The 23,311-nt window shown below is 36.7% G+C and overlaps 1 protein-coding gene across 5 annotated transcripts in view; it reads right to left on the reverse strand.

Moving 5' to 3' along the window:
• NFAT (NFAT nuclear factor) overlaps window positions 1-23,311 on the reverse strand; it is a 39,073-nt gene that overhangs the window by 13,112 nt on the left and 2,650 nt on the right. For 2 of the 5 annotated variants that reach the window (XM_070218537.1, XM_044396125.2), the window contains exons 2-3: window positions 1,276-1,400; window positions 372-790 (exon numbers count right to left, since the gene is read on the reverse strand). In XM_070218537.1, coding sequence (XP_070074638.1) covers window positions 372-790; window positions 1,276-1,400 — 544 coding nt within the window. Of the gene's footprint in view, window positions 1-371; window positions 791-1,275; window positions 1,401-5,122; window positions 5,757-23,311 lie in introns of those variants that run through there. The other 3 variants (XM_017160548.3, XM_017160550.3, XM_070218539.1) reach the window with 3 other exon arrangements.

Here is a 23,311-nt window from a genome sequence, read left to right on the forward strand (position 1 = left end):
ATTTCCCCAGAATATCAGAAAGATTAATTGCATTATTAACGGGCAATCGGAAAACCCCTGAGTCTGATAAGTAACTACAAATATATATTGCTTGCTAAATATCCGAATCTGTTCAATGTGTGCGCGCATATGTATTTTTTTTTTTAGCTGTGAGGCAATCAATATTCAGTATTCAATATTCATTCACTCGAAACCATGAATAAAAACGCAAGACGAAATGAAATCATGAACTGGCAATTATCACGAGTTGCGCGTGCGCATGAACGCGGATGAAGACTTTTGAGGCCGAGAGGGGGGATATATACTATACAATATAGTAATATATATATATATTTGTAGATATATATGGCTGGATAGTGACAGTGACTCACCTTGATACAGGTATCGCTCGTATTAAATGCTGCTGCGGTGAATGTTGCTGCTGTTGTTGTTGCTGCTGCTGTTGCTGCTGTTGTTGCTGCTGCTGCTGTTGCTGCTGCTGTTGCTGGTGGTGCTGCTGATGTTGCTGCAACGTGTTGCTGGCCACTGCAGCAGCTGCCGCGGCTGCCGCAGCAGCCACTGTGTTGGTTAGAGCGCTATTGACCAGCAAGTTGGACCGCTGGGCGGAGTTGGCGCCACTGCCTCCTCCATTGACCGCAGGATCGGCCACGCCCCCGCCCCCGCCTCCGCCCGAGGACCTCAGCTCCGTGTGCTGATCGAAGCCAAGGCCACTGTCGTTGGAGTTGTCGCAGGGCGGCGGATGGGGTCGTTGTGGTATTCGCTTCCCAGGAACTATCTTTCCGGGACCCGCCTGCAAAGTTACAATGATATGGAAACTATCAGTACACGGAACTACAAAATAATGCTCATAGAAACTAGACTATTCGTACCTTAGTTCTAAACTAATGAGTTTGGAAATTTTGTTTTAAGATATACATAGGTATTAAATTAATTCTTTTGGAAGTATTTAAATTAATCTTTCGGCCTAGAACTGAAACTACAAAACATAGACTTCATATTATCTAGTATTTAATTAATATTATTAAGTACAGATTTTATTTTAGAATTAAATTAATACCACATTTTTACAATATATAGAAAAGATAAAATTCACAACCCAAAAAAAATAAAGCATTAATTATCCATTATTACAAGTTGCATATTCTACTTTAGATTTTTTTTAGTTTTAGTTTAGAATTTTTTGATTTTTGATTTTTCAAAAATGCCAAATGTATGTTATACTAACTATTTATTTAACTAATCGAATATGTTTAGGTATCTATATTATTTACTCACCCTGGTGATGGTATGCAACTTGCCGGGCAATCCCTTACCCGGCTGTCTTTTCGATGGTATGCGAAATCCCTTCCGATGTATTCGCGCACTCATTGTGGAATTCGTGGACATGGTCATCCTCATGCCTGCAAAAATAAATTAAATAAAATAAGTATAAATTTAAATAATAATTTAAATATTAATGGAGCTTGTAAGTATATATTTCTAAACATTAGATTGGCTAGTGATTTCTATTAGAACCGAATAGTTAATTTTTCCAGATGATAGCCCCATTTTGCAGTTGCAATTCCAATTGAAATTTCTTTATAGCGCCAATGGTACCCCGTGCATCATTGAAACACAAAAGAATAAAAATCCAGATAGAGACGGCGGAGGACCAAGAAAACACAGTCTCTGATTTGTGGCCCCCGTTCGCAAGTTGCAAGTTATATGCTAGGGGAAACTGATAATGCTGCGACGCGACGAGACGCCTATGGGGTGCATTGAACTCCGCCGGGGAATGCAAACCCGGAGACCTAAGGTCCAGTCCGTACAGTCCGTACAGTCCGTTGAGCATAGAATCATCATCTCTTGCAGCTGCAGTTTCAGTTTCATCTGTTATTGTCACCATGATCACCATGATGATGATGATGCTACTGTGGCTGCATTCATTGTTGATCTCAATTGAGGCTCAATTCCCATTTCCATTTTGCATTCGCACTCGCATTTCAATTCCAACAGCAGTTGCCGTCGCAGTTTCAGTTTCAGCTTCAGTTTCTACATGGAGTTTCTTGCCTATAAGCACGGTCGTTCCTATATGTATACATATATCATCATCTGGGCTCTGTTTGTATATTATCATGGGCAGCGGAACAATGAGCCGGAGTCCGCTGATAGTGATAAGGAAGCCAGACAAACCCGACCAAACCAAACCAAACGAAGAACCCAACCCATTAACAAGCCGCGACCTCTCCCCCTTCTTTCCTTTTTTTACCCCCTGATATTTCTTTATTATTACCCCGCATTCGATCGTTTATTTGGCCTGCGCTTCTTTATTTATTCATAAAAACGCCTGCCCCTCCACTTGTTTATTTCGCAGAACATTTAATTAAAATGCAAATCAATTGCAAATAAAATTTGATAATTTCTTGGGGCGCGCAGGCGAGCGAAATTCGAATGCGGCTTGGGTTATATGGTAATATCTCAACTGTTTGTTGGGATAGGCCAACTGGAGAGCAAAAAAAAGGGAAAACGGAACGATAAGAAGAGGAGAAAATCGGAAATGGGGGATAAGCTACTTATGTTTTATGGGTATCCCTTTAGTAAGGGAATTATTTAATATTTTAATTTAAGAACCTTTTCTTTATAAACCACATGAGCTTTATTAATTATGAGCAACACATTCGGGTGGTAAAACATGTGAAAAATGCAAACAAGAGAAGTGAGAAATGTAATAAATGTCGGCAAATAAAAACCATATTTGTGGAGACCCTAAAATTAGCTCACACAACTATTTACTATCTAGTGAAAACTTGAACACCCTCTTTCCGAAATCCATTTAATTCCCAAGAAATCTTGCATAAAACTATGTTCCGTTCCTTAATTCCGGTAAAATCGTTAAACAATTACGAGCTAATTTACGAGATAAGAATCAAGCAAACAATAGCGCCTTTGATAGCAGCAACGAAGGCAAACAAACTTTGATCTCCAATTACGAAGATCCCAACTCGGTGACGTGCGTTGCGTAGATATGTGTAGAAATATGTAGATATATAGATATATAGATATAGGTGGTATACAAATTAGGGGGGCAAGAAGGCGAGAAAATCTGTTCGACTCTTGGCTTTTATGATACCATAAGTGAGCAAGTGAGAAAGTGAAAAAAGCAACACCCACGCGATCCGCACCCTTTTGGCCTAACCTTGGGTGGGAAATCAGGCAAACAAACAAACATTTATTGTTGGGCTTGCGGAACGCGCCTACCTGAAGAACCAGAACCCAAAAAACGAAACCGGGAAATGGGCATTACCTGGTATCGCTACAGATAAGATCGGGATTGGGTTTGGGTTTGGGATCAGGGAGATGGGGATAGGTAGGCTATTGTTTCCAAGGGGCTACTAAACTGCCGTCTCATGCCGCAGATAAAGATGAGATACTACAGATACTACAGATTCTACCAGATACCACAGATAAATGGATACGCTAACGATATGACAAAGCCCAAAGCCATTGTCGCTTTCATCTACATATATAGGTATCTATGGTGATATCTCTAGACTTTGCACTCAATTGGCTGACAAAAAGCTGACTTTTGCTGCCTGTGACTGTGACTGTGGCATTAATTCAATTTTCAGCGGAGATCAGGGCGAGGTTGGAGTAAAGAATCACCCTGGATAGTTAAACACAGATGTTGTTTTCTCGGCCCGCTCGCAAGTTCTATAATTAAACGCAGACTCCTCGGACGAAATAACAGCTTCTGTTTCAGTTTCAGTTTCGGTTTCGGTTTCCGAGAGGTGAACCCTAAAAACAGATTGTCAATAAAGCAATAATTTTAAGTGTATTGAACCTGCCTGACCCACTCCCCACTCGCATTTGTACTTGCACTCGCACCCCGCTCCTGTATTCCATTGTATTCCGCACTATTGTGAAAGATGAGCCCCTTTCGCCAAGAAGGGGTCGAGAAATAATAACGGAAATGAAAAGAGGAGTCTGGTAGGAGTTAATTTGTTCGATTGAAAAGCTATAGAAAAATTAACAAAACAAATCGCAATAATAACTGTTTAGATTCCTTTTGTTCTTCAAGTAATACACGTTTAGCCACTTTTGAAACTAAGAAAACGGGTTCTAGAATTTTAGATGCACTCTTAACTCTATTCTCTATTCATCTGTACGATAATAAAGTACCAATATCCTAAGCAATTTTCAAAGTTATTAGTTCCCCTATTACAACCATTTCTTCTGCTCGCTGATCTCATTTGTCACCATCCAATTAGCGGGTTGGTCAAGTGTTTCGATTTAAGGCTCGGTCTCGGTTTCTTGGCATTAGTTTTACTGTTTTTCCAGCAATCTTATCGCCATGCCAAACCTGGCAACTGGCGAAAAGAAGCAAGAGCCCAAACCTGATATGGTGAAAGGAATTGAATCACCAGCGACAACTGGCGCCTCTCGCGTAATTGGAGATTGGGGAGCTCGACGTTTCTGTTGTTGCTGTTTCTGGATCTTCGAGGCGAGGAAATTCCTTGTGTACTCGACGAACAATCGAACACCCAAACACCCAAACCCATATCGATTATGAGACGTTAGCGTTATCAAAGGCGCAGCGAGAGATTTGTTTTCAAAGCAATTATGGCGTGTTGCCGATAAGCCGGCCATTATAATAACATTGGATGTTGGGATAGTACAATAAAGGCGATTTATATACTAGTTTCGGTTTTACTTTGGATATACGAAAATTGGCAATTAAAAAACGCTTAATTCAGCTGGCATTCCACAGAAAAAAATATATGTTTATCGAAGAACCATTCAAGATATCACAACTGAAACATTTGTAGAATATCTTTATGGGGGATCTATAAAATTGATAGAACTGCTGGGAACCATATAAAGTTCTTTGAATATCAACTATGACTAAAAAGTTTTCGGAAATTTCACCATTTTTTGGAAGTATAAGAAATAATTTTCAAAAACTAACTCAACGATTTGATCGGAAGGCAATGGTTTAAATTATATGGCTTGCGAAATCTTTGATTTGAATCCTTGATTAAACGTAAAAATTAAAATATTTACTATTTTTACTTAAAATATTATGAGGGTTTTTTTTTATAATATAGACGATATTCCCTTTTTTTAATATTTAACACTTTCTTACCAAAATTGCTTTTGTAATGATGCTGATAGGCTTGAAAATTTGTGTTGTTGTTGCCGCCGTTATTGTTGTTGTTGTGATGGGCATAATGATGGCTATTGTTGTTGTTGTGGCCACCCCCATTATTGTTATTACTATTGTTGTTGTTGGTGTTATTATTATTGTTGTTGCTATTATGGTGGCTCAGATTATGCATTTTCGATGGAATCCGATAACCGGATTCGTAATGTTTATACTGATTGTAGGTGAAGCGCATTTTGATTGATTCTCACTGGACTTTCGATTAATTTACTCCTATGGCTACGCAATTAATTTATTTTTGCTCAGTGTTCTTTCACTCTTTCTACTCTCTCCTCGAGCTTCTCGTTCTCTTTTTGGGATAAGTGCTTTTAGTATATTTTATAATTATGTTTACAGGCATCGATTTTCTTGTTTTCCCTTTGACTTATATTGTTTTTTGTTTACTTGCTAAATATTGTTGGCACATTTAATTGTTTCTTGTTTTTCTTTTTTGTATGTTTGTGTGTTTAATTTAATTATTTTACTTTTGGATTGGCTTTGTACATTTGTTTGTTGTTGCTTTTTTGTTTGTTGTTAAATGTTTTCTGCAGTTTTAGTTGTTGTATTTATCTGCCTGCTTATTAAATAAAAAAGAAAGAAATCTATTATAATGTATGCGACGCGGGAAAACTAGAGAAAAACGGTTGAAAACGGCCTAAAAATTCAGCTCAACACTTTAAAAACGCTCGTGAAACGCACTTAAAACGCTTTGAAAACAGGTTGAAAAATGCGTTGTTTCGTTTTTTGTTTTGTTTCGGCACTTCGCCTTTTTTTCGCCCGCTTATTTATTTATTCATATGGCCGTTTGTTATTTTTTTTCTTTTTGTATCTTTATATTTTTTACAGCTCGATGCCGAAAACTGAAACCGAACGATGTAAAAATGCGGCGCGGTTCAAAGTCCAAAAGCGACAAGAAAAGGCAGAAATAAGGAGATCGCAATGGTTTACCGATCAGTTGGTTGTATATAGAAGATAATGATTATGATAATCGGGGCGGGGAGTTGGCGGGCGGAGGCTGCATTAAGTGCATTATTTTTCCCTTTCCCAAAACTGGTTCCGTTGTCCAAGGCGCCTTGAAAAGTTTAACTTGTTTCTTCTGATCCTACGACAGCTTCCTGGTATCTCTCTTTTTTTGTTTTTTTTTGCTACATTATCTTCCCGTTTACAGTTAGAGTTCGGTATCGGTATCATATTGGAAAACGAGTTCCACCCGATCCGAAGATTCTTCCCTGTTCTACTTGCTTGGATTCCCTTTTACTTTTTGGGGAGGAATGTAAAGCCCTTTAGAGCGGCAAATTCCGCAAGGTCTCAGGGAATTACAAGTTATATACCCCGTACTTTTTAATTACCCGGTCATCAGCTCTATTCAACCACTCAGAATAAAAATGTATACAAAATACTCTTGTAATTATTGATGAATAATTACAAAAACTATTCCAAGTAGAAATAAAGAATATATATATTAGGAACTAATAAATATTTTCCAAATTTCCCAACTTTTTTCCCCAGTGCATTTGGATTTTTTACAAACGACTTTAACGGCTAATCGAGGTGACACAGATAAGTGTGTTAGCACCGACCGACCCCGCCCCCTTCTTCTGTAAGCCCCACCGCCCCTCGACCATAACTTCCAGTGGCCTCTGGTTTCGGCATGGAATGGTCTTTATAATTTTTATTTTTTTTGACAATCAAATGCCAAGGCAAGTTCTTGGCTTGATTAAATGCTAATTGAAATTGTACGGTGTATTTATCAGCAATCGGTTATATGTATATACATGTATACTTGTGTACTGGGTGTAATGTGTGTAGCTACTGCCGTTGGGTTTGTGAAAAATCATGATCTTGTTTCATTGACCCACATTGAACGTGTAATAAACGAGCCTCAAGTGAGCAGAACTAAGCTGATCTTATCTGATCTGGGGCCCTCAGATTATTATTATTCGTTTTTAATTTTCCAAGAGGAAGCGTCGGGAAATCGGAAAGCCTGAGAAGGAAAACTGTTGGTTTGCCTTTATTTAAAATAATTCTGTAATCTACAAAGCTTTGAGATAAACATATTTTTCGGATAAGAATAAACAAAGGATATTATTTATTTAAATTCTTCCTTAAATTCATTTTCATTTATCAACGAAAATCCTATACTATAGCAGAAACTATATTTGTTTTTAACTTTTTTTAATTAGTTAAATCGATTTTCAGAGATCACCTGATAAATAGGGTTGGTAAAACAAAAAACCCTCAAACTGATCATTTTCTATAAACTGTATGATAGAATTCACATATCGGCCTGCTCTCAAATCACTTCTTTCACCGATTTCTTTAATCACTTTTCATAATCATCTCTTAAAATAAATTGTTCACATTTCTTTCTTTTTGTTCTCCTCATTTCTGATTTTCTTGTTTGGTTTCGTTATTGGCCGCATTTAAATTTGTTATAAACAAAAAAGTTTTTACGCGATTTTCGGTATGCGGGGACTCACAGACAGCAAGTGAATTAAATGTATATATAATTGTGTTGTATTAATTTCGCTTTTGGCGCTTGGGAGATTCTAGACGGGTTCCGGTTGCCTTCGTTGTGGTCTGTGGGTTCGCGACTGGAACTTATGCAGGGACAGGGACTGTCCGCAGAGTTCTATCCCTCAGCCCAAAGGCCGATAAGATAAACCGCTCGGCTGAGAGAGTTACTTGGGTCTCAAAAAACAAAATGCCCAAGAACTTTAGTGATTTTTTAAGAAGAATTTTGAGAATTTCGTCTTACAAAGGTGTCTATTCCAATTAACAACGGTTTTAAATACGCAGAATTTTCTTTCTTTTTTATTATTTAATTTTGCAGATTTTTATATTCGTAGTTCCGCGATCAGGCCATCATTTGTCGGCTGATACAAAAAGGGGCGCACAAGTTTTAACTTTTCAAATAATAAACGTTAATTGAGCACACATCACACCAGAAAAAAAAACCGGCAGAAAAAAGTGCGAATTTTTTTTTAGGCACGAGTTCGTTGCTGGAAGCCGCGTAATCGTTATTGTAAGCCGTAGACCGTGGCTCGTAAGCCGCGAACAGTGAACCGCTAAACCGTAAAGCGGTAGACTGCCAAACCGTAGACCGTAAACCGTAAACCGTGACCCGTAATTCGGAGAGCGGCTACGAGTGGCGATGCGAACACTTACGCTGAGATCGATGGACTGCGGCGGAAAAAGGTGGGCGCGCTATATAACTTTAGCGCAGACTCGAACCCGAATCCGAATCTCAATCCGAAGCCCGTTTGTCCGGAGCGGAGAATTCTCTCTCAAGTGTCCGCTGTTCCGGCGAAAAGAACGAATCGAATCACGAATGATGATGATGCTGAGCGCCCGGGAGAGGAGCGAGGAGGGGGGTGTGGAGAGATAGCCGCCGCAGAGAGAGCGGGAGAGAGATGGGATGGAGATGGAGCAAAGCAACAAGTGTACGCGTGGCCGAATAACGACTACGACGACAACGGGTTTAATTGATTTCCATGTGTGTGTGAGCACAGCGCGCGCCTCGTTTCTATTTGCCGTGGTTGTTGTTGTTGTTTCTCTGCTTCTTCTTCCTCTTCTTGTCAGCACTGATTGCAAACGCAAATTGATAAAGCAGCACACAGAGAGCGAGAGAGAGAGTGCGATGAGAGAGCTGGAGAGCGAGCGAGCGAGATATTGAAATCAATATCAAAAGATCGATCTGCAACCTGCACCTCCATCTTCATCTTATTTCGCTCTATTTTATGCTTCAGCCGACGCTGCGTATGCGCATTGTATTAGGGTGGACCCTGTGCAGGAACCAATGGAGTCTAAAGGAATCCTGTTTTGCATTCCATATTTTCAAAAAATTGCTTAATTCTTATTGTTTAAATCACATAAGGTTCAGTCCTTTTTATTACAAAGCAAGCATTATCACAAGAAACAAGGTTTAAGAATGATGCCAACATGTCGTATAAGTAATTTTTATTTTATTAAAAATCCCAATTTTACTTTTTCTAGCCTTTACCCAAAAGGGTCCAACCCAAAGTGTGTGTTTTCATGTTTAGCTGCGATGCGTGGCTGTTAATTAACACTAGACAGCACACGTTCGCTTTGCGGTCAATTGCAGACAGTCAGGGCCACTCTACAGAACGGAATGCCAACATAGGTCCGCACATATAAACGCTGATAAGTGGTCAAACAAACAAATACTAGTGCTTGTACACTGAGAAAAACATGGCTCACTGAAAATAAAAATAGTTTCCTAAAAACTATATTTTTCTTAGGATTATACAAGTATTTAAATTCTATAATCCGATTACCTTTTTTTAGTCTCAGTTTATTACAAGCAACGAAAACCTTTTTTTCTATTATTTAAGGAAATCAAAACAAATAAACAATATTTTTTTTTAGTGCATTTGTGTAAACTTTTTGGTTGGGCGCGAAAAAACTATTTGGCAAGTGTGACCAAAAAGGCCAAATTGAACACCAACAAATTAGAGTTAATTTATGGGTAATTTGATTTGATCCATCAAGTGTTTTTTATTTGAGTGTTGTTAACAAAAATGAAACAGTTTTCCATTTTCCCAGCACACATTTTCTAATATCTCTTGTCATCTTTGTGGAATGAAATGCCATTAAAATCTGGTGTGCAGCCATAACGGTGATTTTATTTTCTCAAAATTCGTTTGCCCCAAATTTGGTCACACCACAGTCACGCGTAACGAAGGGGGGGAATGGGGAGGAGGGGTTGGTGGGCCGATTTTCGGGCCCCACATGTCAAGTGGCTCAGCTGAGCGTGAGCGGACAGCTGTAAAGAGAGCGTTCTCTCTTTCCCCGAATGTATGCGAAGCACTCACGAAGCGAAACGACTAGAGATCGTGTCAACAACAACAAGAGTATCAGCAATGGCGTTAATTTCTTATTGGTTGCCGATGGCGGTACAGTGGGTCGGAAAAGCTAAATATTAACAAAGTTTCTTGAAATGGTTTAATGCTTGTAATGTTTAAGAAAATCGAGCATTTTTTTATATTTATTTTAATATTAAATAACTTTACAATGCATTTTGTTTTAGTTTTTATTTGTTTAAAAGATAATCGTCTATTTGCTTTGATTGTTTTGAACAGTTACTAAGGCTTTTATGCCCACTGTGCCTGAAGCTAGAAACAAATATAACAGTAACAAAACAAACACAGCAAACAACACATGTAAATTGTTAACGCCGACGTCACCACGAAAGGCAGCGCAGTCGCTGCTGGCAGAGGACGGTGGCAGAGGAAAGAGAGCACGCGCACACCTCAAACGGTGTTATCAAAACCATAACAACAACAACAACAGCAACCCAGCGATGATAGTTTTTTGATATTTTTCGGCTTAGCATTGAAAATGATCGCGAAGAAGGGGGAGTGGAAGGGTGGAAAGTGGGTGCGTGTGTGCGAAGGTAATATCAAAATAGAGCCGCACACATACGCACCCAATAATGCGCATACGCAGCGTTGACGCCCATTTTTTTATACGCCTTATCAAAGAAACTACATCATAAAAACCAGAATATTTGCTTTTGGCGCTTCCTTTTCGCTGGGAGGATAAGAAGAACAAAAAACACGATCAAAACAATACAATTCTTACGTATGTATTTAATTATAGGAATTTGTCGAGTTTAGAAATGATATTTCTAATACTTTTCAGGAAACCGAAAAAGCATAGTAAATTTCACATATTCCCCGGTCTACAAAAATCGATTCCGTCGATGTTTTCACACCTCTAAAATCAATTCTAGATTCCTCAAATTCGATTACTGATAGTTCTAATTAATCGATCCCAAAACGCAGTGCGTAAGTTTAGCTCGATTCGCGTTGAAATTTAATTAATACTTAACATTTTTAATGGCCACCGCGCACATTTGTCACTCGACGATGTATAATTTATAACATTTTGTTCGTCGACAGAATAGCCCCCTCCCCCCAAAAAAAACCCTTTACCCCAAAAAAAAAATGATGATTACATCTCGTGTATTTGCTGATTGTTGTGTTCGCTGATTGTTGTGCTGTTCCGATGAATGTATTATATTATACCCTACTTTTAGTGCGTGGCGACCTTAGCAATGATCATAGCCAGCAGCAACGACAAAAACAACGATAATAAACCAACAACCATATACAATATACCTGGGTATTTGTCAAGGTTCAAGGTTACAACCTGCACTTATTAATACGGTTTATTGTACTTTTGTTTCATCACCTGCATCAGTAGTTTCAGTAGTACAGCCAACAGAAAAAAAATAACCAGAGCAACAACGACAACGAACAACTACAACAATAGTTACTTGACCTGGAGGAGCAATTGGCTTCTATAATTATTTATACGATGTTTCATTTGTTTCGGAATTTTACCAGTTTGCAAAGTTGCAACGAACAAAATAATAAATAAAACACCAGGGGTACAGAAAGTATGGAAGTAAATAGCTCTAAAGCTTTTAGAATTTTGGGATTTTTAATATAATTCTAGATAGTAAGCATAGTAAATAATAAATATTATTATGATTTTTTGTAAAAAAGATAGAAAATCATTTTAAATTGTATTTAAAATCATATTTCTGGTATTACTTTGGAATGTAGCCCTATAGACCTACAGCCACGAACCCCACTGTCTGGCGGGCACATATTTAATTTGATTTGTCTCGCTTCGATTTGTTTCGATTGGCACTCTAATTAGTATAGCTCCAAAAATTGCCAATTTTCAATCATTTGTCTCCGCATTCTTGTTTTTTGCGTCTTCTTTTTTTTTTTTTTTTTTGTTTTTTTGCTCCGAATTGGCCAATGGGAAATCGGCCAGAGATCTGGGGAATATAAGACATTTACTTTCTGCCGGAGGCGGCGCACCAAATAAAATATTTTCACATCCAACGGATGCTGTACATTATGTGATATATCACCATACATACGTAGCCCAATATCTTAATCATGTTAAATGCCTAATCACGATCTCGGACGATTTATTTGGTATCGATTAACGCGATTCCTCCTCTCCTTTTCCCTTTTTTGTACCTATCCGATTCCCTTTTGACTTGCGACGCCACGAAGAAACGCTAACCACAAAGGTAAACACAACAAGAGTAAAAAGCGTAAGAAAAAAGCGTTTCAATCTATTTTTTTCATCAAAATTTTTGGTAAAAGAATATTTTTGAAAGCGCTACCATTTGTCGTTAAAGAAAACAGGTTAATTGTTCTAGACATTATGAATTAATGTGTTTTATACCTTTCCATAATAATAATAATAATATTACACCAAAAATTAATAGTTGGGATCTGTTAAAAATAATGTTAAAAAATGTATATAAATTTTGTATTTGTGCAATGAGAATAAGTTCTCATGGCATTCCTTTTTTTCACAGATAAACCAACAATTGTTAAATTTTTTTTACATTTTCGGTAAACAATTTTACTATTTTGTACAGCAATAAAAAAAACGAAACACCAGACACGAAATGTTATTGAAAACGTTTTGCGTATGGCGCTTTTTTTTACGGCGGCTGCTGATCGTAAAAAGTAAAATCAACAGACAGAAAAATCGCAAAAATCAAATTGTTATTCCCTGTTGCACGTACAACAATGGTAAGAACAACAACAACAGCACTACTGAACTTCAAAAGACACACAAACACAACAATCAAGGAAAAGAGTTTAGTGCTTTTTTTTTGAGTTTTTTCGTTTTTCTTCGTTGTTTTATTGTTTAATTAATTTGCTTAAATTTGTTGTAATTGTTTTGCTGACGCTACTGTTTGATTTAATTATAGCAATGGCAAAAGCAAAAGCAGTAGAAGAGATATCACGCATACGCCGCATTGGCCGACCGGCGATCTCAGCTGTTAAGCGCATGCTCACTTAACAGCAGCCGAAAGGCGGTAACAGCCACGTTAACATTAACAGTAGCCAAGCGTCCCAATATCATCATCATCATTGGTTTTTTATATAAATTAGTAGTAAGTAGTACCAGTGGTCATTTATCGCAGTTTAAAAACAAGCTTGGATTGCATATCCATTAATGAAAGAAAAAATGAAAAATCCCGGAGATTCTTTAACAATAAAAATCTAAAAAAAATTATTTTCAAATCGAGCCTTACCACTTAAATCATTTAAAGTTATTCTTGATTGTATTATTATTAAAAATCATAAAAAAAAACACTCGAGAAACCCCTGATCTTCGGCTCCTTCCCAGTTCACGTAAGTAATCTCCTCTTCGGCTCTGCTTCTTCTTGCACTTAATGGGAATTATTGCGCGTGTCTTCTAATCGCCAGTTTTTTTTCTTAGATTATGCAAACGCACTTGGACACAGACACGGCGATAAGACCGGGGGCCAAAGGGAATGGAGCCGAGCAGCCAAGCAGCCAAGGTGTTCGAGGGAACCACCATACCATACCGAACCATACCATAATATTATACCATACCATACCATATCATATCACCATGGCATACTCAAAACAAAAAAAAACTGAGAGATCGGCGACTAATTTCTAATGCCATACCCCCAACATCAGAGAAGAGAGCGAGATTGCCAAAGTTGATAAGCAGTTTGCTCGAGTTTCGCTCATGTTTTCATTTATTCTGTCGTGGTTCATATTTTGAACTTCCGGGGGATCTATGTTTATTTTGGGCGAGAATACCGATGTATGTCTATGGATGTGGGATGTGGGTGGTTGGGCGGTTGGGTTGGTAAGCGCTTGTTCTTGGCATCACGTGGATGGACGCGGTTTGATAACAGGGCATGACAACCACATTGTCCCTGGTTTATTTTTGCAGCAGCAGCAGCAGTTGATTATCGTGCGGCGTTACTTTAATCATATGTAAATGGGCCACGCCCACCAGGCTATATGAAAAAACGGTAATAACAACGGGCCCAAATGTAATTTGCATTTGCGCGTTAAATTGATTAGCATAGAATATAGTAGCGGGGATTCACTTAAGAAATCTATTGAAAATAATCTTTAAATTATCCGATCATTCTACATCTTTAGAATTCCAAATTTAAGGGGTTTTATAAAATTCAAAATTTAAGATCTCTTAAATTCTTTAATAATTTTATTTTTCTTTTAAAACTAAAACTAGTATAAATCATTAGTTTAGCACGAGTTTAGCTGTTATATCACATACAACACGGTTGGAACTTCAATCTGTAGTTGGGAAACGTTTTGAATTCTCCTCTCATCGATGGGGGAAAATAAAGAGAATAGATCGAGAAAATGCCTCTAAAACGAAGAGTAAATTAATCAAGAACTGAATAAATTGCTGTTAATTGATGTATTTGTGTTCGGTTTGCTTGTCGTGCGTTTTCATCAATTCATAAGACGGAATTGATGACTAAACTTCTCAGCAATGTCACGAAATGCGCTAAATGATACTTTTCTCCAGCCCCTCTTTTTGCTCTTTGCTCCATCATCTCTTCTCCATCTCCGTTCCGTGGCTCTTCTTCTTTTCACACAGCCTTCAAATCTTTCATCTAAGCATTCTTATATTGTTCTGCCTCTGCGGATTTTTGGTTTTCTGCCTTCTTTTCAGTTTTTTTGGCGCTATGCGATTTATTATTGTTTTTGTTTACACACATCCAGAATATAATTCTCATCTTGAATTCTCGTAAAAAACAACAATAATAGAGGGATATGATCAGAGATCGACAGAGAGAAGCCATCATATTTTTTAAACGCCCCCTGACCATTTTCCACATTTTTGGCATTCCCAAATCGAGTGCAGAAAACAAATAAAATATATATAGGGCAGTGTTTTATGAATGAAAAAGGGCCTTCTTTTTTTTTTACTTCGATAAAATATTAATATTTTATCAAGTGAGTAAAAGATATTGAATTAAAAATGAATGAAAATAATATTTGCTTCTTCCTAACAATAATATATAATTTTATGAATGAAAGTCAGTAGGATTTCGGAAACAAATGATGGATGGGCCCAAGCGCAGATTGTCAAAAAGAATAACATTAAACGAAAGAAAGAAAGAAGAGCCCGAAGAAAGAAGAAATGGGGGAAGTGGGCAGCGATCGCGCGTCAGAAAACGCGGACAACCGAGGCACGCGCGCGTCACGTGACTTGGGGCCAAAACAAAAAGCCAGCAATCAGCGCAAAATAAAAACAATAATATAATATAATACAGTATAATAAGTACATATACTTTTTAAGATGCTGAACCGAACGCTCAATCGTTGTGCTCAATAAAAAAAAGAAAATATAAAAAACCGACAGCCATCGCAGCACAAATCGCAATGTTCGTCATAGTTATATCGCATGTATTCGCTTTCTCACTTTTCGACAGCAATTTTCATAGAATTCGTGTATTCGTAGTCGTATTTTGGCAGTGCCGAAAAAGCGAGAGAGAATCGCGAGACAGCCGCCAGCGAAAAGTAAACAAAATCTTATCAGACGCCGCTCACGCCCAGCTCATAAAAGGTACAGATACATTCGGCGGTGAGCACATATGTACATATGTACCGACGTACATACTTGTGTGTACAATAGACGTCTGCGCTCGCGAATTTCACAACACAAAGCGAAAAACAACAATAACACGTTCATCTACATCTTCGAAGTATGTTTGTATGCCAACGACCTGGGAATACCCTACGTTTACTAAACCTCATTAGATCTATATTGTTTTCTTTGAGCCAAGCTTATAATCCCTAATGAAGATATTTTTGTAGGATTCTTATAATTTATTTTGGTTTATAACAATATTTATTTGACTCATTTCTTGATATACTTTGATATCATAGTGATATTTATAAAAAAAAAATGTAAGTCAGGCTTATGATCCTTTGTAGGATTTCTTATAACTTATTTTGGTTTATAACAATATTTTTTATCACATTTCTGATTTTTATTGTGATATTACAATGATATTTATTTAAATTTCTAAGCTAAGCCTGTTATCCCTAAATATGACATTCTTCTTAAAAAATTCGTAAGCTTTCCGTATTTTTTTAAAAATATTTATTTTACTCTTTTTTAACTCATTTCTTGAAGAACAGATTTTAGAAACCAGTCTGATTATTTATACTTTTAATAATACTTTTTCCCTGATTAATAGGGTGTTTCCCAAGTCAACCCTGGGCATTAACAGTACCGAAAACCCTAGACCGATGGCAATCGCTAAGCTGTGCGTCTGCGATTTGCCTTGCCAAAAAAAAAAATAGAAATCAAAAAACAAAAAACAAAAAACAGAAACTAATTGCAAGACTTTTTTGTCTGATCGGTTCGAGTATGTTGAGTATGGTACACCGTAGTATATGGTGTGGTCGGGTCTTGATGGGTTTGGTTTGCTTTGGTTTGGGTTCTCTGATCGTTAAACTCCGGCCGCAGACTGCGTGGAAGAGGAAGCAGCAGCAGCAGCAGAAACCGTAATCAAAATGCGAATACGAATGCGAACTACTTTTGCGATCTGATGCGATCTGGTTTGATTTGGTTTGGTTCGCCTCGCAGAGTCGGGATCCCAATTATCTCGTGTAGACCAGACCAGACAGACTAAATAGTTTTATTACCGCTGGTAGTACAGTAGTTGTAAGTAAAGCCTCGATTTCAAGACCCCCCGCTCTATAAAAAAAAAATCAAAAAAATCGGGTGTTACACGTGTCGCCGTCGCCAGAGGTCGCCAGCACAAAGCCCCCACACACTCAAGGTAGAGCATACATAAATTCATAATCTCTTACATAAAACGATAAATATAAAAGGCAAATATTTACGCAACAGAACAGAAACGGTCAGAGAAGAAATAACAAATACGAAATAGTTCAAACAGGTAAGTTTCTTAGGTCTCTCGCTATTTGTTTCTTATCTCAGCGATTCTGCGATTCTGCGATTCTACTGACCCCTGAATGATAAGATCTAGTTTGTTATATGTATAGAATTTGGGTAAAAAAAATATAGGTATACGGATTATTTTGCTTTAATACAAAAGGGTTTCGTGTTTCGTATCGATCGTAAGTTTAAATCTAAAGTATTTTTTCAAGTACATGATAATAGATTTGATTTGTTTTTTTTTTTCGCAGAATCTTAGCACTGCAATTCGATAAATCCACATCGAAAAAAGGCATTATCTTTTTGAGTTTTTCATAACCAGCTATGCAAATGTTATGATAGTGTTATTTAGACAGTTTGAGCCCATTCATATTCAAATTAAGCCATTTTCGACTCATGTGAGGAGGAGCCCTCCGCTCGATAGGGCGGGAAAACTCGTCTGAAGCGGCTCTAAGTTGTTTTTCAATTGTGTTACTCTTTTAGAGGCCTCTTTTCTTTTCTTTTCGTTTTTTTTTTTTTAATTGTGTTACTTTTTTTCTGCTGAATGGGAATGAAAAACGTTCGTTTAGCACTTAAATAATGAAAGTAAATAGGCAAACAAAGATTTCAAATGCGTTTCTGGCTCAGTGTCGCCACCCACACAACAAGGCAAACACCCATTTGAATGCCATCTCGCTTTAACTTCAATTAGAGTCGATGGACCAAGACCGCCCCCACACGCACACACCTACAAACCTACAAACCCGGGGCCCCAGAAAATATAACCCATCTCACACACTCCCCGCAACTTCGTACTTCGTATACCTATTTGCCAAAGGCTGGACCCCTCCCCAATTTTCTATTATATTTGGGGCTCGTCAACCAAAACAGAAAACGCCAAGACAAGACAACAAGCCGCAGCCAATGTACACAAATAATTTGGATGATTTGTGCCTGTCCAAAGTGCAAAAGAGTCCGAAACGCAAAAGAAAAGAAGAGGAGGGAGATTGGTTCGCGAAATTCAGAAACTCAAATACTAGCTATATTATCTCTGGCAGGTGAGAATCACCTATGGGCACGGCACTTCCGTATTTTCTCTTTTCGAAAAATACTATTTTATTATGATGTTTTGTGTAAATGTTATTAAAGTAAGCAAAAACAGTGTGAAGGGTTCAAAGCATTTATTTTAACTGCTTTGAAATTAATATTAATAATATTAGTTATATTATATAACTAGAATATTGTAAGGATCTTATAGCTATCATCATATTCCATAGTTATTTCTCGATTTGTAAAATCTTTATCTTTAACAATATTCTAAAAATACCTGCAAGTAAAATTCCCATTTCAATTGTACAACTTTTTGTGAAACAACCAGAATGCTGTTTAGTCACGTTCAAGATACTGATTTTACAAATGTTGGGAGAGATAGATAAACATGTGGACACTGAAATTGGTGAAAAAGGGAAAATATACAGCACCGAGCCGGGCCTTTTTTGATTATAACGAGCGTTATACACGCCGCAAGTTATCATTTCTTCATCATTTCGCATTTTTTTTCTTTTTTCTGGCCGATGTGAATGACACCCGAGAAGAGTTCAAGGCCAGCATATTGGATAGACAGACAACAGCAGAATATTACAAATTATTTAAAAATATATAGGAATGTATTCTAAGCCAATTAACAGAATTACATATTTATTTTGTTATAAATAAATATAAAATATTTTTTGAAGTCATTCTTAATTTTTTTGAAATTTGTTTAATTTTCCAACTCACATTTTATTCAAGTTACTTAATTAAGCAAATAGAAACTGGGTGAAATTCAAGAGACCTACATTGCAAAGTAATAAAATTGCGTCGTCGCATGAGTCGAAATCCGATTCCGATTTACATCCCGATTCATTGGCTCCATCGGCTCAATCGTTGATTATTATAATTCATAAATTAATAAATTAATAAACGTTCGCGGCGCAGTGTCGATTGGTGCCAGTTGCTGACGTCACGGCCAAGACAATTGATTTGGGCCGATTCCTTCGATTGGAGTGCCAGAAATCGGAGAGAAAATAAAACCGCAACTCAAATATCATCGACAGTCGGGGTCTTTAGCCCGACAGCGTTTTATCAAAAGGGTTAAAGTGTTCAGAAGGCTGTCATCACAATCTTGGGAATCGAATCGGTCAACTGTACGAACTTTTGTATGCCCTGACTGAGAATCTAGTTATATGTTATCGATATTTTCGATACTTTCACACTTTGTTGTTTCGAAAGAGAAAATAGTAATCTGTAGATATTTTTTCAAGCTCTAGTTATGGAATTCTTAACTTTAGAGATAAAGCTGGAAATTATTGATTAATCTACTCGGAGAGGGGATTTAATCTTTTTTGTTCTTATAATCGTATCCAATTATCTGTGAAACTTCATAAAAACATGTTTCATTGTGAATCATATTGCAAGTTAGTTAGTGGAATTAAGTAAACAAAAATTTTCCAAATTATGACGGCACTTTATTTTTGTCTTTATGAATCAATGATAATATAAATAAGAAACCGGGGGGTCATTTATCATACCTGGTATTTCCATGACCCTCTGTGTCGGCTATGGTCGTGAAACGCACTGTACTACATACATGGCTAGACATCCCATTTCCAATTACCGACCTGCATAACAAATAAATTGCTAACGCTAATTTCCATTCCGGCGACCCACTCACTTGCGAAACTCCCCACCTCATCTCACCTGGATGCTGGATTCTGGATTCCCGATTCCCAACTCCCCTGCCAGCCATCTTTTCACCCTTCGATGCATTTTGAAACCGGCTATCGAGTGGGGGACTCACCTGAATGACGACAACCGAACCACGTTGTCGTGTGTACGTCACAACAAAAGCCGGAGAAAAGTTTTTCACTCCACGGCATTTCCGGACGACCCCCTACACTTGGGAAAAATATCATTTTCTTAGTGTACCATCCTGAGGGGTCAGGTGGTTTTTTAATTTCGATTTAATATCCTAGAGTTTGAAAATTTTATTTTTCATCTGTAGATTTTAAACATTTAAATATCCCTTTTTGAACTGATTTTTAAAATTTGTATATATTTTAATTTGGTAAATCTCTAAAAATAGAAAAATGATTATAGTCATTAAAATGTAACTATCTATTAAATTATTTTGAAAATTGAAATTTCATTAATAATTTCTTTAGATCTACAAAAATGTCGCTAATATTTTTCTTTAAGTGAACGTCAAAGCCAGTTGAGTTTTGTAATAGACTGGCGTTTTGTGGGGGGTGCAAAAGGGGAAAAGGGAAAGGCTATGGAAATCAACGGGAAGCCGGCTTCTGGTCTAGATCAATTTTCCAAGAAACGCTTTGCCAGCGTTGCGTTTTGACCTTAGACAATTGTTGGCTCGCGTTTTTTTGTATTTGTATTTGTTGTTGTTGTGGTTTTTGTTGCCCGTTGCAGTGGAATAATCTAGCAACGTAATGGAATTTAATGCCATATCAAATGACAACAATAGAGCGGAGAATTTTAGATGAATGATCATAGAAAATACTTGGTTACCCAGGCCACACGAATAAATGAATGAATCAAAAAGTAGATATTAAAGATCATTTTCAAGTAAGAAGTTTAAACTTTAGAAATGTTTCTCTTTAGGGATAATATTTCTTTCAAATTTGTATAGAAATTACTGTATTAAAACGGTTTTAGTTAAAGTCTAGAATCCTTAGATATGTTAGGAATTAACGTTACTCATGACAATTCAAGGTTATAACCATAGAGAATCCTAACTGGATTTATGACTTCTGTTCTTAGTGATTCCCCATATGAAAATATTGTAATTAAAAATGCAGAATACAAATTCAAATCAGTTTAATCAGTTAGTTATTCATGTTGTTTACCCAGAGATAATTGTTAATAGATGTTGGGAGAAAAGTCCTGAACGTTTTGCAGTGACTCATTCGTTGGCAATTTCAATCAATATCCGGCCGCAATACGGTCTCACTGATTTCGATTTCGATTTGCTTTGGAACTCAGAAATTATGCCCCCATAAACGCTCTGATTGCATTTTATTGTCTCCTGTTTGTCGCCGTGCTCCGATGAAAGCCCCAGGCAACACACAAAAGCAAACAGAAAGCACCGAAAAATGGCCAAAACTCATTTAATGGGGCCATATATAAATTTCGGAGCGGACTTATCGGCCGACTGGCATTACAATATCTTTATTTCGATTTTTCACTCGGCTGTTTAAGGTTTGTTTTTTTTTTCTGTCTTTAAGGGGAATTATAAAAACAAGCCTAAGAAATTCAGGTGGAGAAAAAGAAAAAAGGTTGGTGAGATTTCAAATCATAAAAAGATAAATTACGCACATATTTTGCATTCCTTAATTTCGTATTTTACCATTTTTTGATACATTTGGTTTTCTTATTTTTTTTAAATAAAAATTCTCTCTGAAGAAATGGGTTCATTCTAAAAGACGATTGCTGTTCTACAAATTAAATTTGGCTTTTTATTTCCTGCTTAGCTTACTCAGCAAACCATTTCGGTAATAATATCAATCAACAAAAACGTGATGCTCGAAAGAAGACGACAAAAAATATCAACAAATTTAATCATTTTGTTTTGAACGAAAAGTTTATTTGAATGATGCATCGACATCGGGACAGCGATGAACTTGCTCCACCTGCTCCCACCCAAATATACATATATATATATCAAATATCTCCCCTCCCAATCAAATATCCACATTCTAACATTTGTACGTATATGTGCGTGTCTGCTGGCGTCGCAATAACAAAATAATTGAGGTGGGCTCGCAAAAAAGTGGTCAAAAAATGTAAAAGATCATCGACTAACAGCTACCCTTTAATAACAGTAGCTGTAGTTTATTTTCCATAATTTAAAAAATAGTAGAACATCTTGGGAACATTTTTTAAAGGAAAAGGTATTAGGGATACTAATGAATAAATATTTAGTATATTAGCTAGACTATTCAGTAAATCTTAAAGTTCTTCGACTAACAGGTACCCTTTAAGCTACTGTTATTAAAGCTTATTTTCAATAAATAAAAAATAAAAGATCAACTTGGAAACATTTGAATAAAAAAAGGTATTATGGATACAAATAAATTTATATTTAAATATCTGTAGAAAATATTATATACTCTTAAATATCAAAAACGATAACATATTTACCAAGCACTCTCCCTGAATTTCTAAATTTCCTATTGGCAGATAAATTAAGTTAGTTAATAAGTTGCAAACAACTGAGTAAATAGAAAAACCCTTGAACTTTTTAGGTATCGGACATCAAAACAAAAAAGTAAACTAGCAGACAAGAAATCAACTTCAGAAGTGATTGCCATTGAAAATTTTTGGGTGAAAGCCAAAGAGAGGAACTAGTAAAATGGGAAAATGGAGAAAATTTGGGTAAAAAAAAAAGAAAACAACAAAATAGGTTTAAAAAAATATATAGAAAATTGGGGGGAAAAAGAGCTGAAAAAGAGCTTATGTGAGACGACATTAGGTATTTTATTTTGTCGATTTAAAGCCAGACAAACAACGAATTTCGTGGGCAAAGCGGAATGCGAGCAAACTATAATAGTGTCGCATCAACAACAACAAAAACTACACAAACAACAACCACAAAAACAAAATACAAATGAAACAATTTTCATACATAATTAAATTGATTAACTAAGTTGGAATTATTCAAGTCGTTGTCGCTGCCGCCGAGCTTTGCATACTAAAATGAAAAAATAAACAAATTCAAAACAAAACAAAAAAAAACAACCCAAAGCCAGACGACTAACAAAACAACAACAGACTCGCGCAGCAGCGACGACAATCATTAACTAATCTAGAGAGCAGAAAATTGTATTAAATTAACCAATAAACAATTGCTGACTAAGTCAAGTCACGAGACTTTCGAGATGCAATTAAACGACAGAACGGACAGACAAACGGACAAACAGCGGGGAAATGTGAAATGTATATTGTATATTGTATCTCGAAGGAGGAGCAAAGTCCACTTAATTTACAGGCATCAGCATCCTAGGGCTTCCCAGCTGGACAAAAATAAACCGAGTGCATCATGGACAGCTGGGATACGCACATACAGTAGTCAGTCGCTAGGCAGAATCATAGTCCTTTCGGTATTGTAGGAGTGCCAGTTTTTTAAAGGTATTTTTTAAACTATTTATTGATTTTTTGCGAGTATAAAATGGAACGTTTTTTTATGGAAAAATATTTAAAAATAAAAAAAAAAAATTTCTTGTATTTTGAACAAACCTACTTGGATTTTTCTTTATTTTTATTTTTCTTTCTTTTTTAAATTCCTTTTTTTATCGGTATTTTCAAGACAATTTAATAAAAGGGTTATTT

Source organism: Drosophila takahashii, chromosome X (genome assembly GCF_030179915.1).
Source record: "Drosophila takahashii strain IR98-3 E-12201 chromosome X, DtakHiC1v2, whole genome shotgun sequence".
Lineage (NCBI taxonomy): Eukaryota > Metazoa > Arthropoda > Insecta > Diptera > Drosophilidae > Drosophila > Drosophila takahashii.